Source organism: Nerophis lumbriciformis, linkage group LG06 (assembly GCF_033978685.3).
Source record: "Nerophis lumbriciformis linkage group LG06, RoL_Nlum_v2.1, whole genome shotgun sequence".
In the NCBI taxonomy this organism is placed as follows: domain Eukaryota; kingdom Metazoa; phylum Chordata; class Actinopteri; order Syngnathiformes; family Syngnathidae; genus Nerophis; species Nerophis lumbriciformis.
Genome location: NC_084553.2, coordinates 31079905 through 31095950, shown reverse-complemented (window position 1 = coordinate 31095950; position 16046 = coordinate 31079905). Strand labels below are relative to the sequence as shown.

Genomic DNA, 16046 nt, shown 5'->3' with positions numbered 1-16046 from the left:
GGGAGCACGTACGGTGAATATTCGCACCACAGGGAATGAGAAGTCATCCTTCACTGTGGTTCTAGCTTGCCATGCTAACTTCCACCCATGGTGATATTCAAAAGGAAGACCTTGCCAAAAGAGACCTTTCCAGCCGGCGTCATCATAAAAGCTAACTCGAAGGGATGGATGGATGAAGAAAAGATGAGCGAGTGGTTAAGGGAAGTTTACGCGAAGAGGCCGGGTGGCTTTTTTCACACAGCTCCGAAGGCGAACACACCTTCACTAAGACGGGCAGACAGCGCCGGACGACATACGCCAACATTTGCCAGTGGATCGTAAATGCCTGGGCAGATATTTCGGTCACAACTGTGGTCCGAGCTTTCCGGAAGGCAGGATTCACAGAACAACAGCGACACTGACTCCGATGACTTCGACGAGACGGAACCGGCCATTTTGGATACCACGCTTGCGCAACTTTTCAATTCGGACACCGAAGACGAAGAATTCGAAGGATTTACGAATGAAGAATAACTTCAGAAGGTGAGCGCTATGTTTATTTTGTGTGTTGTGACATTAACGTTCGAGCAACATTATGTTGCTATTGCTCTACACCATTTTGAATTTTACTATGTTTGTGATTGCACATTTGCGTACATTTTGGGACAGAGTTGTTAGAACGCTGGTTTTCAATATATTATTAAAGTTTGACTGAACTATCTGACTGTTTTTTTGACATTCCCTTTAGCGCAGCGTAGGCGCGGCTTATAATCCGGGGCGGCTTATTGGTGGACAAAGTTATGAAATATGTAATTCATTGAAGGTGCGGCTAATAATCCGGTGCGCCTTATAGTGCGGAAAATACGGTATACAAACCCCGTTTCCATATGAGTTGGGAAATTGTGTTGGATGTAAATATAAACGGAATACAATGATTTGCAAATCCTTTTCAACCCATATTCAATTGAATGCACTACAAAGACAAGATATTTGATGTTCAAACTCATAAACTTTATTTTTTTTTTCAAATAATAATTAACTTAGAATTTCATGGCTGCAACACGTGCCAAAGTAGTTGGGAAAGGGCATGTTCACCACTGTGTTACATCACCTTTTCTTTTAACAACACTCAATAAACGATTGGGAACTGAGGAAACTAATTGTTGAAGCTTTGAAAGTGGAATTATTTCCCATTCTTGTTTTATGTAGAGCTTCAGTCGTTCAACAGTCCAGGGTCTCCGCTGTCGTATTTTACGCTTTCTTTATGCGCCACACATTTTTGATGGGAGACAGGTCTGGACTGCAGGCGGGCCAGGAAAGTACCCGCACTCTTTCTTTACGAAGCCACGCTGTTGTAACACGTGCTGAATGTGGCTTGGTATTGTCTTGCAGAAATGGCAGGGGCGTCCATTAAAAAGACGGCGCTCAGATGGCAGCATATGTTGTTCCAAAACCTGTATGTACCTTTCAGGATTATTGGTGCCTTCACAGATGTGTAAGTTACCCATGCCTTGGGCACTAATGCACCCCCATACCATCACAGATGCTGGCTTTTGAACTTTGCGTCGATAACAGTCTGGATGGTTCGCTTCCCCTTTGGTCCGGATGACACGATGTCGAATATTTCCAAAAACAATTTGAAATGTGGACTCGTCAGACCACAGAACACTTTTCCATTTTGCATCAGTCTAGTTTATAAATGGCTTTCGCTTTGCATAGTGGAGCTTTAACTTGCACTTACAGATGTAGCGACGAACTGTATTTAGTGACAGTGGTTTTCTGAAGTGTTCCTGAGCCCATGTGGTGATATCCTTTAGAGATTGATGTCGGTTTTTGATACAGTGCCGTCTGAGGGATCAAAGGTCACTGTCATTCAATGTTGGTTTCCGGCCATGCCGCTTACGTGGAGTGATTTCTCCAGATTCTCTAAACCTTTTGATGATATTATGGACCGTAGATGTTGAAATCCCAAAATTTCTTGCAATTGCATTTTGAGAAACGTTGTTCTCAAACTGTTTGACTATTTTCTCACGCAGTTGTGGACAAAGGGGTGTACCTCGCCCCATCCTTTCTTGCGAAAGACTGAGCATTTTTTGGGAAGCTGTTTTTATACCCAATCATGACACCCACCTGTTCCCAATTAGCCTGCACACCTGTGGGATGTTCCAAATAAGTGTTTGATGAGCATTCCTCAACTTAATCAGTATTTATTGCCACCTTTCCCAACTTCTTTGTCACGTGTTGCTGGCATCAAATTCTAAAGTTAATGATTGTTTGCAAAAAAAAAAAAGTTTATCAGTTTGAACATCAAATATGTTGTCTTTGTAGCATATTCAACTGAATATGGGTTGAAAATGATTTGCAAATCATTGTATTCCGTTTATATTTACATCTAACACAATTTCCCAACTCATATGGAAACGGGGTTATGATGACTACAGTGCTTAAATTGGTCTTAAAAGAATGGTGAGAATTTTATAATTAAACAGCAGTAATTTGAGGTTCAGTATATCAACCAGATATATAGGCTGTGCTTCGCGCTCCTTTTTCCATACGTGCAAACTAGCTCCGACGCAGCCAGACAGCAGGAGTGACGTCACTGACAAGTCCTTGTAGTGAAATAGCATGCATTCACACGAGACAATTTGTATGTGTTTTGTCTGTTGCTTGTTTCAAAATTTCAGGAATACCCGCTTTCAGCAACTATTTAATTATAACTCAGCACAACAATATACTTGCTCATATCTCCACCAAGTACTATTGTCTCTACTTTCGTTTTTGTTCTACTGCTAAGACTTCTGGGTAATGTAGTTACCAAAACAGTATTATATAAGATGAATTCAACAACAAACAGCCAGATATCCAACTGGAGAAGGAGAAGAGGGTTGGACTTTCTTGGATTTGTTTTTTGTTCCTGATTTTTGTGCTTTTACCATGGGCATCATTTCCCTGAAAATCAACCGGTAGGGATGTAACGATATTTCCTATCACGATTAATGTGACCAAAATTATCATTGTTTTCATTAGTATCGCTGTATTGTTGAATGTGCTCATAACATATTTATGCACACAAGTTTTATTTTGAATAATAACGATAATAAATTGACACACAATTTACTTTACTGGCAGAAGAAACACTAAATATTGTTCTGGATTCTTAAGGTTTTTTTCTATTTTAATTTGTCAGCGTTTAAGAACGTTGTTTATTTATTGATAAAAGCAAATTGAGTGCTCACTTTGCTTCACATCCGGTTTATGTGACACTACCTGTTGTAGACAGCTTTGTATTTGTTAATAAATTTGTAAAAAAAAAACTACATGTCATACTCCTCTGAGTATAGATCGACCACTCTTTTCTAAGAGAGCACTGCCTGTGGGTTTTATGTGCACAATTGTTTATACAAGTCTAGCTAGTGGTATGTCATTTTATTAATGTGAAAAGATGTTAATGAGTCTTATATTCATGTTAGCATTTAAGATAGCTCGCGAGCTAGTTAGTGCTAGTTGGTCCGTGGGTTTATAAAAGTGCGGCTATCAATCGCGATTTTTCGGTAATTTGAATTTAAAACGGCATTACTAACCGGCAGAAGGTTTACCGCGGTTATCATTAATACCGTTTATCGTTACATCCTTACCAACCGGATTGATTTTGTTTATGTCTTGTAGTTCCTGTCCCGCTCTACCGCATCTGTGCAAAATTGCTGCAACATCCGGTAAAATTAGAAGCTTTGTGTATTAGCTGCTGAGTTGTGGTTAGAGTGTCCGCCCTGAGCTCGGTAGGTCGTGAGTTCAAACCCCGGCCGAGTCATACCAAAGACTATAAAAATGGGACCCATTACCTCCCTGCTTGACACTCAGCATCAAGGATTAGAATTAGGGGTTGAATCCCGGGCGCGGCCACCGCTGCTGCCCACTGCTCCCCTCACCTCTCAGGGGGTGATCAAGGGTGATGGGTCAAATGCAGAGACTAATGGTCGCTATAGACAGGATTGACTGGCCCAGTCTAATATAGCCTTCTATCACAAACAGCTGCAGAAGAGAAAAGCCACATGCATGCTTTTCATGACAGAACTATTAAACTACAGTAAACAACCCTTCACAAAACATCACTATAACCTGAATTCAACACCAGCCCATGTGTTACAAGAATCCTTTTCATTTTTCTCCATGCCTGAAGGCAGTGTGTGTGTGTTTCAAACAGCCAGATTTGCCCCTATTTACTGTACAGCACTGAATAATAAGGTATCCCAGTTGCCAAACAATATATTGTACATTGTGGCAAAATAAGGGCCACTTAAACTTCCACAGGCAGTCAAACCTAATTTAACCTTGCAAAGGGGTCATTCGTCTAAAGAAAACATATTCCTTACATTCATTTGCATAGAGCAAAAGCATTTTATGGTTGAGGGCAAGTACAGATTGATGTTGTACACTATGTAAAACGATCCTGTCTGTAAAACCTTTCGAACATGTCTATTATGCTCAATGCTTTGTAGCTGGCAGCAGCGTAACTATCGAATGAGGTATACAGTACTTTTCTGCTGCATTGAGGTTGTTAACATTGATTTATATCTTTTTCAATTGTCCGCAGTTTTTGACATCAGCTTGTCTTACAATGGCCAGCCTGCCCACATAATTTCAGCACAGTATTATAGATGATGTGATAATGAACCTAAACAACCTAGTATGTAATTAAGGTTAAGGCTCTGTGTAAGAGAACTGTATGTTTAAATGTACGACTCTCTCAGCACGAGATTTTCAGTTCGAACATCACTACGATACACACGCACAAACACACCCAGGCGCGTACAAAGCAGCACACATTGTGCAATATTCCAGAGCCAAGCGCTCAACTATTTTAGAGTTGCAAGCTGCAACAATATGAATCACTTACCAGGCGGTTCTCATCAAACACTTCCAGCAGGAGGCGGTGCTTTGTGGGATGCACCTAAAATATAAAGAATACCTTAAACCATAATGATTTACTGTTTGCAGCAATGATACACATTCAGTTAGGCTAAAGGTTCAAACTCAAGTATTTCATGGTTGAAGCACACATTTCTACTTACTCTAAAATAGAATTCTTCATTCCATTTTGGATCCAAAGACTTGGGAGACGTGAGAAAAGCGAAAAAAATTAGATTGACAAGAGCACATTTAAAAAATACAGTGGCAAATGTGCGTGTTTTCTGGCACCTTTTTAACGGTTTTAGTCTGGACACTTGCTATAGCTCCACTTCGAGGATCATACAGGGACAGTTTTGTATACGGATCACTGCAAAAGAACAATGAAATATATGTAAAATGGGGTAATGAAGTCATTATCCATTTGCAAAGGATAGTTCTGTATAAGTGCTCATTAACGGTTGCCAATGATGAAATCTATCAAGTTCTGCTGACCAAAGTCACATTATCATAATAGTTATGGCTTCGCTATTTTAAGCTTCACTCAAAACGTGCTGTAAATGTAATTTCGTAACACTTTGGGGCAATTTGACACATATTAAATCCCATTTCGTCATATCATTTTAGCCTCTCATTTTGCCAATTATAAGACTAATGTCAAACATGTCTATAGCAACCACTATAGACAGGTGGCCACTATATGTAGATTGGGCGCCATTTTGAGCCAGGCTTTGCGGTGGTTGGAGCCACGACGAACTCACATGGATATGGTGGGAAGCGCTGATTGGTAAACACAAGGGATGAGGCGTTAGTAACCGCGAGGATTCTTTGAGACGGTGAAATTAGAGAGCACTGCTTGCTGATTCATTGAAGGAGTGCTCATTGGGGCGGGGTAAATTTAACGGGTATGCGGACAAAAGTGTAGTACATACGCCTTATTTGCGAACGTCCGTTTCAAATGTCAGAGAGCTTTAAGAGAAAATATGTAATACCAACTTTCCTATATTCAACAAAATGATTTAATTAAAAGGGGCTGTTTGCAAACTTTACGTGGATGCGTAGAGGGCACTCACTTTCTAATATGTTTTAAGTATTGTACTCCGTCCTCTACTGGCTTTTAGCACTTAATGATAGAGATGTTCGATACTATCGGCCGATAAATGCTTTAGAATGTAATATCGGAAATTATCGGTATCGTTTTTTTATTATCGGTATCATTTAAAAAAATTTTTTTTATTAAATCAACATAAAAAACACAAGATACACTTACAATTAGTGCACCAACCCAAAAAAACCTCCCTCCCCAATTTACACTCATTCACACAAAAGGGTTGTTTCTTTCTGTTATTAATATTCTGGTTCCTACATTATATATCAATATATATCAATACAGTCTGCAAGGGATACAGTCCGTAAGCACACATGATTGTGCGTGCTGCTGGTCCACTAATAGTACTAAGCTTTAACAGTTAATTTTACTCATTTTCATTAATTACTAGTTTTTATGCAACTGTTTTTATATTGTTTAACTTTCTTTTTTATTCAAGAAAATGTTTTTAATTTATTTATCCATCCATCTATCTTCTTCCGCTTATCCGAGGTCGGGTCGCGGGGGCAGCAGCCTAAGCAGAGAAGCCCAGACTTCCCTCTCCCCAGCCACTTCGTCCAGCTCCTCCCGGGGGATCCCGAGGCGTTCCCAGGCCAGCCGGGAAATATAGTCTTCCCAACGTGTCCTGGGTCTTCCCCGTGGCCTCCTACCAGTCGGACTAGGGAGGCGTTTGGGTGGCATCCTGACCAGATGCCCGAACCACCTCATCTGGCTCCTCTCGATGTGGAGGAGCAGCGGCTTTACTTTGAGCTCCCCCCGGATGACAGAGCTTCTCACCCTATCTCTAAGGGAGAGCCCCGCCACCCGGCGGAGGAAACTCATTTCGGCCGCTTGTACCCGTGATCTTGTCATTTCGGTCATGACCCAAAGCTCATGACCATAAGTGAGGATGGGAACGTAGATCGACCGGTAAATCGAGAGCTTTGCCTCCCGGCTCAGCTACTTCTTCACCACAACAGATCGATACAGCGTCCGCATTACTGAAGACGCCGCACCGATCCGCCTGTCGATCTCACGATCCACTTTTCCCTCACTCATGAACAAGACTCCGAGGTACTTGAACTCCTCCACTTGGGGCAAGATCTCCTCCCCAACCCGGATATGGCACTCCACCTTTTTCCGGGCGAGAACCATGGACTCGGAGGTGCTGATTCCCATCCCAGTCGCTTCACACTCGGCTGCGAACCGATCCAGTGAGAGCTGAAGATCTTGGCCAGATGAAGCCATCAGGACCACATCATCTGCAAAAAGCAGAGACCTAATCCTGCAGCCACCAAACCAGATCCCCTCAACGCCCTGACTGTGCCTACAAATTCTGTCCATTAAGGTTATGAACAGAATCTTATTTTATTTTATTAATTTTTCTAAAAATTACCTTATCTTCACCATACCTGGTTGTCCAAATTAGGCATAATAATGTGTTAATTCCACGACTATACATATCGGTATCGGTTGATATCGGTATCGGTAATTAAGAGTTGGACAATATCGGAATATCGGATATCGGCAAAAAAGCCATTATCGGACATCCCTACTTAATGACAAACTAAAAACTACGTAACACACATGCGGCAGGCACACTAGCTTTGCGTGTGGTCAGCTAATGATAGCAAGTTAACAAAGTTTAGCAACTAATGCCAGCTATTAGGGATAAAATGATAAACGCTACTAAGGATAACTGCGTTAAAACTCCCGGCCGGTTTAAATTAAAATTATCAAAAGAACCGTGATTGACAACTGCACTTTGATAAACTCAAGGACTGACTGGCGCCAGATCGGCAACTTAAATACTAACATGAAAACAAGAAACATTACCGTGTTTCCCCGTTAAGAAACAACATACCTCAATCTGATCGTTTATTACTCAGGGGTATATGAGAAGGAAGTGATTTTATGGTGCACTCAAGGACTGCTGAACAGAGTAGGACACCAAAATGCCCTACAGAAATAATAAACATTAATATTAATTAATTTTATTTGTTACACACTTTTTATTTCAATAAATATTAAATTGCTACAGTACAAACTAATATTTAAAAAAATAAAAGCTTAGACATTAAAACAGATAAAATATGAAGATTAAAACGATCAGTGAAGCATAAGATACACAAATCATGCAAAGTATTGAAGTAAATTATATTTACATTGCGCTTTTTTCTGTAGAGACTAAAAGCGCTTCACATAGTGAAACCCATTATCTACATCTTCAAGCTACATTTAAACCAGTATGGGTGGTACTGGGTGCAGGTGGGTAAAGTGTCTTGCCCAAGGACACAATGGCAGTGACTAGGATGTCGGAAGCGGGAATCAAACATGCAACCCTCAAGTTGCTGGCACGGTCGCTTTACCAACCGAGCCACGCCGCCCCAAATTCGTCTAACAGTGTGTCCATTTATTTTATTGATTTAAAAAAACAAGAATTACTTGGTCAAAAGATTTCAGTGTGTGCTAAATATTTTTTGAGCACATTCAAAAATTCCACAATTATAGTGATAAATGTGATCATTTTGGTTATGATAACCGTAATACAAGTGTAATCTTTTTCCACACAAATGATGTGTCTTTATGGGACTATTGTACATATCCAGTAATGATAGGAAATACACCAAAGAGAATTACCTTGCTCCTAGTATATCCTTTTTAGCCAGCTTGATCCCAGCAATAACTTTCACTTTCAGGATTCCGCATTCACTCTGTAAAAAATACAGAAAAACACAATAGAATTGTAAATGTGATATATGAATTCAATTAAAAGACAGAGGTGGATCAATGACATGACAAGTATATCTGACAAGTATATTTGTGTGTCCAAGTGCATTATTACATGTTTAAGTCACGTAATCAACTCAAGCCATGGTTAACATTACTCTTTAAAATTGATTAATGTAAAAAGAAAATCACTACATTTAAATATTTTTTTTCTAATATTTTGACAGTTGGGGCTCCCAAAAAGTGAGGTAACACACCTACAAATTTTATTTTAATAGTAATAACCTTAAAATAAAATACTGCGGCATATTTTCATATTCTAAAGTTTTCAGACAAACAGAATTGTACAAATACAAATACATTTAAAGCCGTTAAGGATAAGTAAAAAACGTTGGCAATTTTTAAGTATAGTAGTTATTGGACTTCAATAATGATTATTATCTTCATTCAGGAATGACTTTGCCACCAAAACGTCTTAGACCCGACATTAAAATGTATTATTTTGCTTGGATGTACATAACCAGTAGGGGTGTAACGAGTATTGATTCATATTCCTTAGATTCAACTACATCCATTTTTGCATGGCAATTTTGCCTTCTGAAAGATAGGTTTTGATCCAACATTGTTTTAAAAGGAAATCCATCAATTGTACCAAGAGTAGAAAAAGCAAAACATTGTATTTAAGATCGTCCAACTTTATATGAAGTTTAACACTTTCAATGATAAGGATGTAAACGTTATGTATTTCTGTCTGTTCATCTATGGCATCATCGCCATTAGTCTACAAAACAAGAATGTTGGATAGCTACGGTGGCTGTGAAAGGTCACAACAAATTGCAAAAGCAACAAGACAATATCATAAATTAAAACAACAACTTTTCGCTACAGCACGATTGCAAAAGCCACAATAAATACAAACGCCACAACACAATAATTTACAGGTGGAGCACAACTTTAAACCACAAAGGACGCAACGGACACGACAAGTGACATCATAGCAAGTTACGACAAACATAGTAGATTCGTATTATTAAAAAAGTGAAACATTTTTATCTTGATAAAAAAGTGGTCACACCTCACTTACTTTTCCAACTTTGTTCATTACATCGTTTTCACCTTTCCATCTCAGGAAGTCGTTGAGTAGCCAAAACTTGTCCGCTGTCACTTCCGTTTCGTCTTTATTTTGTTGTGTTTTGGCTTATAGTTTTTGTGTTATGAATTTATGTTATTGTGTTGTAGCGTTTGTTTTAACTTTTCTCTGCTACGGCAGCGGTTTATTAAAATGAGAGTAGTAGCAGGTCAAACCAATTCTCATTTAACCTGAAAATATTTGGGACCACATACTTTTTTATATTAATGTATTTTGTATTTGTGTTATTTCTATGTAAAAAAAACCAACAGTAAAAGTAGCAGGTAAACCTACTGGTAAATCAACCCAAAAGATGTTGGTTGTACTTTATTTTTTATATTAATATTGTATTACATATATCAGAAGTAGCAGGTAAATCTACTGTTAAAATGTTGTTTACTGTTATTTTTTTGGGAAAATGTATTAAATGTTGAAATCTAGAGCAGTAAATGTTTCCCCTTGTTAATTCAATCTAAAGTGTTGGTTGCACTCTATTCAAATAAGATGTGAATCCTTTAGCTATTAGTTGTTGTTTACTTGCTTGTTTGTATCCATAATTCATTTATACATAATTAACTTACAAGAAATAACAGGAATTTAAGAAACTTCCCCTGCAGTCTCCAATATCTAGTATTTACTTCACAGTCACAATGGCTGATTTCTTTTGCTAAAAATATACTGAATCGATTTCAATTGTTTCGGATCGTATCGTTCTAAAAAAAAACAACCCAAAAAACACAGTCCCTGAATCGTATCGGAAACCACAAATTCTGAATTGAATCGTTGCTAAAATGAATCATTACACCCCTAATAACCAGACATGTTTTACTTTTGCAATATGGATACAAGCCCGACAGTTTCCTGCATATACAGTATCCATCCATCCAACAATTTTCTACCGCTTGTCCCGCTCGGGGTCGTGGGGGGTGCTTGTGCCTATCTCAGCTGCATTCGGGCGTGAGGCGGGGTACACCCTGGACAAGTCACCACCTCATCACAGTGCCAACACAGATAGACAAACAACATTCACACTCGCATTCAGAGACTAGGGCCAATTTAGTGTTGCCAATCAACCTAATTTTACATTAATTGAAAACCTAAATATGCTATTACATGCTACTCCAAAGTGCAGATATTACCTTTTTCATTATTATTGTATGTCATTATGATAATTTCAATTATATTTTATATTATCTTATTTTTTTTATCTTATAATACAAATTAATTGACACATTTTTTGGGTATCCATCCATCCATCCATCCATTTTTTCCCCAATTATTACTTATTACGTACTTCTGAGAAGTGTTATGATTGTATTGTAATTGTATTGAATTGTAAAACGATTGTTATTTTATCTGTGTAACTGTGTATTTTTTTTGGAGGCTAGGAAGAATAGCAGCAGCTTTTGCTGCAGCTGATGGGATCCAAATAAATAAAAATAACATAAATTATATTTTGACAAATGTAAGGGTGGTGCATGAGTTTTTATTAAGTTATTAAATAATAACAGTAAATAGGATGTTTATGTGTCTTGTATGTGATGTATTTTATGGGCGTGGATTTATATTTGCAGGCACATACACATTTGTACAGTTTCCATGTCCGAAGGCACAATCAGTGGTAAACCAAACCATTCAACTGTTAGTCAATCATAAAACGATGTATTCTATTTTAAAAATGACATGCATAAACTTGTTATCAAAAGCTAAAACAGCTCTTGTTGAATTTGAAATGAGATGCAAAAGTCAGATGGGGAAGCCAGAAAACGTCAGGGGTTTGACTGTGCACAACTGGAATGAATGTTATTTGAAAAGTCTAAGAAGATGTTTTACATTTTGTAAATATTTATTTTAGGGCTGCAACTAACGATTAATTTGATAATCGATTAATCTGTTGATTATTACTTCGATTAATTGATTAATAATCGGATAAAAGGGACAAACTACATTTCTATCCTTTCCAGTATTTTATTTAAAAAAAACAGCATACTGGCACCATACTTATTTTGATTATTGTTTCTCAGCTGTTTGTACATGTTGCAGTTTATAAAAAAAAGTTTTTTAAATGCCTCTGCGCATGCGCATAGCTCCAACGAATCGATGACTAAATTAATCGCCAACTATTTTTATAATCAGTTTTAATCGATTAGTTGTTGCAGCCCTAATGTTACATTTATTCTTATACAATTAAACATATTTCCGATTATAATTTTAAAAAATCGTCAAGAAAGGAAAAATCAGCACACACACTTTTTAGAAGTCCACTTACCTTTTCATTGGCGCAGGTAAAGTACCATATGCCAAAAGTAGTGAGTCATTTGTGTCATGTGCACTCTTTGCAAGTACACGACGTGGCGCCCCCGTATCATGTTTGGGAATCATTACATTTCGCAATCAACCTCTGTTCTGATATTGTTATAAACGGGCAGCATTGGCATGCAAGAGTGTGTACGTGCATGCATGTGATTGTGTGCGCGAGACCAGAAACAGGAAGTAGCCTTTGGCTCTTCAAGACGTTGTACGTCAGATATCTCAGGACTTCAGGTCCCTACCCCGAGAGACTGTCTAAAACTGCAAGTCCTATTTTTCAGCTAAAGTTATGTCAACTTGTTAAGTCAACAATATGCAACCATTCGTGGCAAGTTCGCATACAACACACGATATCAAGTTCGTGAAAAAGTAGCTAATTCTAACTTCAGCAGTAACTTGCTAGCAAGCTAGCTGGAGATCAGGTCACGTGAACATGTCAGCGGTATCTACCTCGTTTTCTGTCGGAAGTCCTCGGATCTGTAAAGATATTGTTGCCATGCTGTCCAAACCTTTCGCCTCCCGAAGGAAGAGAACAGGTAAATGACCCTTGTTGTGCTAGCAGTACTCTCCCGCGCTTTGTAGACGGAACTTGCACTGGCGTTATGTTTCTTCCGTATGTTTACGCTGGTTGCGCTTGAATTTTGAAGGCGAGTAAACTGCGACACGGCGGTCACTCCCTCTATGCGTTCTCTCCGCCTCCCTCTTTCTCTGCCTCCGCCTTCTCCTCTATGACGTCCTCCTTTCATTCCATTGGGAAAAAAGCACCGAGGCCATCTCTATACATCTTTCAGATTAATTATGTGCACTTTGCTAGTGTTCCATTCATACATGTTCTATACCAGTGGTCCCCAACCACTGGTCCGGGGACCAGTACTGGAATCATACTTGCCAACCCTCCCGAGAGACTCCCGAATTTCAGTGCCCCTCCCGAAAATCTCCCGGGGCAACCGTTCTCCCGATTTTCACCCGGACAACAATATTGAGGGCGTGCCGTGATGGCACTGCCTTTAGCGTCCGCTTTTTCACCATACAAACACATGCCGGCCCAGTCACATGTTGAATGCGGCTTCTGCAGACAGGGGCGCCGAAAAGGGGGGTAAAGGAGACGGATTCTAGGGGCCCATGATGGAGGGAGGCCCAGAGAGGCCCCTAATGATGATGAAATTATAATACAGAAAAAATAATGACACTGTGTTGGGGGCCCTGTAAAGATTCTTTTCATGGGGCCCAAAATCCCTAGCGGCGCCCCTGTCTGCAGACACACGTAAGTGACTACAAAACATACGTGATCAACAGCCATACAGGTCACACTGAGGGTGGCCGTATAAACAACTTTTAACACTGTTACAAATATGCGCCACACTGTCAACCCACACCAAACAAGAATGAAAAACACATTTCGGGAGAACATCCGCACCGTAACACAACATAAACACAAAAGAACAAATACCCAGAATCCCTTGCAGCCCTAACTCTTCCGGGCTACAATATACACCCCCGCGACCACCAAACCCCCCTCCCCTAGGCACCACTCCAATATTAACACTTGAGTTAGTAATCTTACTCTTAATATTGATCATATTCAATAATTATATCTAATCTACTTACAGTTCACTACCTTGTCAAATAATATAAAAGCATGTGTTAATCACAGTTTAACAAATAAACCTTAGGCTTTGGTCTGGCGGATATGTATTATGTTGTGCTAATATAAAACAAAATGAATGTTCCTTAAACCTAAATAAAATTAAAGTGCAAATGAAAATACAGCTTCACAACTTTAGTCATAAGTTTTGCGCTTAAGAAATTTCTCTGACTTCTTTGATATTGTCATTACACTTTTGCACCACTTGTGGCAGTGTTACAACTGAGTACCGCTGCGGCCTATACGGACCACAGCTGAAAAACACATATTATATTTTATGGGGCGCTCGCGGCCCAACACTGGGCCCCTGGCCCTATGGTTAAACACTGGTATACAGTATATGCCATCAACATGTCGGGGACCATCTCTTCGCAAAGAAACACGCCCAGGGCTCCCACTACTTCAGTTGATTTTTCATGCAAAATTTTTTTGCTGTTTTTTTTTTGCCACACGTGGAAAGCCAGTCCGTGAAAATAATGCATACATTAAACTGGTCCCTGGTGGAAAAAAGGTTGGGAAACCCTGCTCTATACCGCAAGTTGTCATGGGGCCTCGCTCGAGCTGGAGCCAAAAATGGTTAGCAGGGTCCCAGCTAACTTTGAAAAGCCAGGGTACACCCTCCTTAACAGTGTTGGGTTAGTTACTGAAAACCAGTAACTAGTTACAGTTACTAGTTACTTTATTTCAAAAGTAACTCAGTTACTAACTCAGTTACTTAAACCAAAAAGTATTGTGTTACTGTGAAAAGTAACTATTTAGTTACTTATATATATTTTTAAATTTTTTTAAGGCCTCATTTAATGCCCTTTTAGCCTTCATTTCAGTACTGTTATTGCACTGGAGAATAATACAATCTGTTGATCAACTTGACATGCATTTGCATTACTGAACTCTGCTATGCAATGTGGTCTACATACAACACACAAAGACAAAGATATGTTTCAAAGGGCCAATTTGTTTCAGACCAGAACAAATTGACAAAACTATTTTAAATAGCTGCAACATAACATACATAAGTAACAAACAGCATAATAACAACATAGCTGTAAACCAAGAAAGGCACACTACATACATAAAGCCTAACCAGGCGTTTTTTTTATCTCAAGGAATTCTGAAATAAAATCATGTCTGAAGCCCAGAACACTCTACACATTTCCCCACTTAGTTTAGAGAAAAGGAAATATTAGCCTGGCCCACTAGTATCCCTCTTTAGGTTTGTGAACTTTATAGTCTAAACATTTAGAGTGATGTGATAATCAAATACTCTAGAATTCTAGAATGAAAGAGTATATAAGAGAATTGACAGAGTGTGTGTACCTTCAGTATGCAGTGCCTCGTTAAAATCCAGCCGCTGTTGGAGGTGGAGGTGAAGTATGTGTCTCTTTACTAGCTTCGTCGAAGCATGTTGTTTTTGTAGCTGTTTCAGCATATTTGAATTGCGAGGATAGGATCTTTGATCCAAGACACAACTTACATTCAACTAAAATGTTCTTTTCTTTGTGGTCGATAAAAGAAACGTACTGAAAATATCTCCATTTTAAGAAACTCGGCTTCGGGGTACGCCATGACGTCTTGTTAGTAGACACAGACACGCCCCCCCCCCAACACACACACATACACACAGACAGCGCGCCTCTTCCTTGTCGCCTCTTCCGCAGCGCTGCAATAAAACACTCAGATCTTCTCAGTTTCTAGCCGATACTACATAAAAAATAACGCAAAATAACGCAGTAACGCATCACGTAGTAACGGTAACTGAGTTACTGAATATAAAAAATAACACGTTAGATTACTATTTACCGCCGATAGTAACGGCTTTACAGTAACGCGTTACTTTGTAACGCGTTAGTCCCAACACTGCTCCTTAATCACAGACATAGACAAACATTCATTCACGTTCAAACCTCGGAACAAGTACATTTTGAGCACATTCAACCATATCGCAATAATATTGCTAACCATGATCAGTTTGGTAGCAATAATCATGATATGAAATTTTAGTGGTGGTACTCCATTGATACAGTTTTTATACATTGTTTTTTCATTCCTCTCTTAATTGATCATCTCTCTTTACAGCGTAGCTCTCTGCTATTTGCACCTAGATGAGAAAAAGACAACCACATAATTTACATTCTGTTACACAGAATTTAAACTTTGTAAGTAAGTAAGTAAGTACATTTTATTTATAAAGCGCTTTTCACAGATAAAATCACAAAGCGCTGTACAAAACATAGGTGAAGTAAAACAACAATTCAATTAAA

The 16046-nt window shown here is 39.0% G+C and overlaps 1 protein-coding gene across 2 annotated transcripts in view; it reads right to left on the bottom strand.

Annotated features, from left to right (window-relative positions):
- Window positions 1-12826, bottom strand: part of LOC133608661 (E3 ubiquitin-protein ligase NEDD4-like) — a 56329-nt gene extending 43503 nt beyond the window's left edge. The window contains exons 1-5 of one of the 2 annotated variants that reach the window (XM_061964106.1): window positions 12591-12826; window positions 8612-8685; window positions 5176-5254; window positions 5049-5087; window positions 4874-4927 (exon numbers count right to left, since the gene is read on the bottom strand). In XM_061964106.1, coding sequence (XP_061820090.1) covers window positions 4874-4927; window positions 5049-5087; window positions 5176-5254; window positions 8612-8685; window positions 12591-12638 — 294 coding nt within the window. In that variant the 5' untranslated portion in view covers window positions 12639-12826. The remainder of the gene's footprint in view (window positions 1-4873; window positions 4928-5048; window positions 5088-5175; window positions 5255-8611; window positions 8686-12590) is intronic. The other variant, XM_061964105.1, reaches the window with a different exon arrangement.
- Between the last annotated feature and the right edge of the window lie 3220 nt (window positions 12827-16046).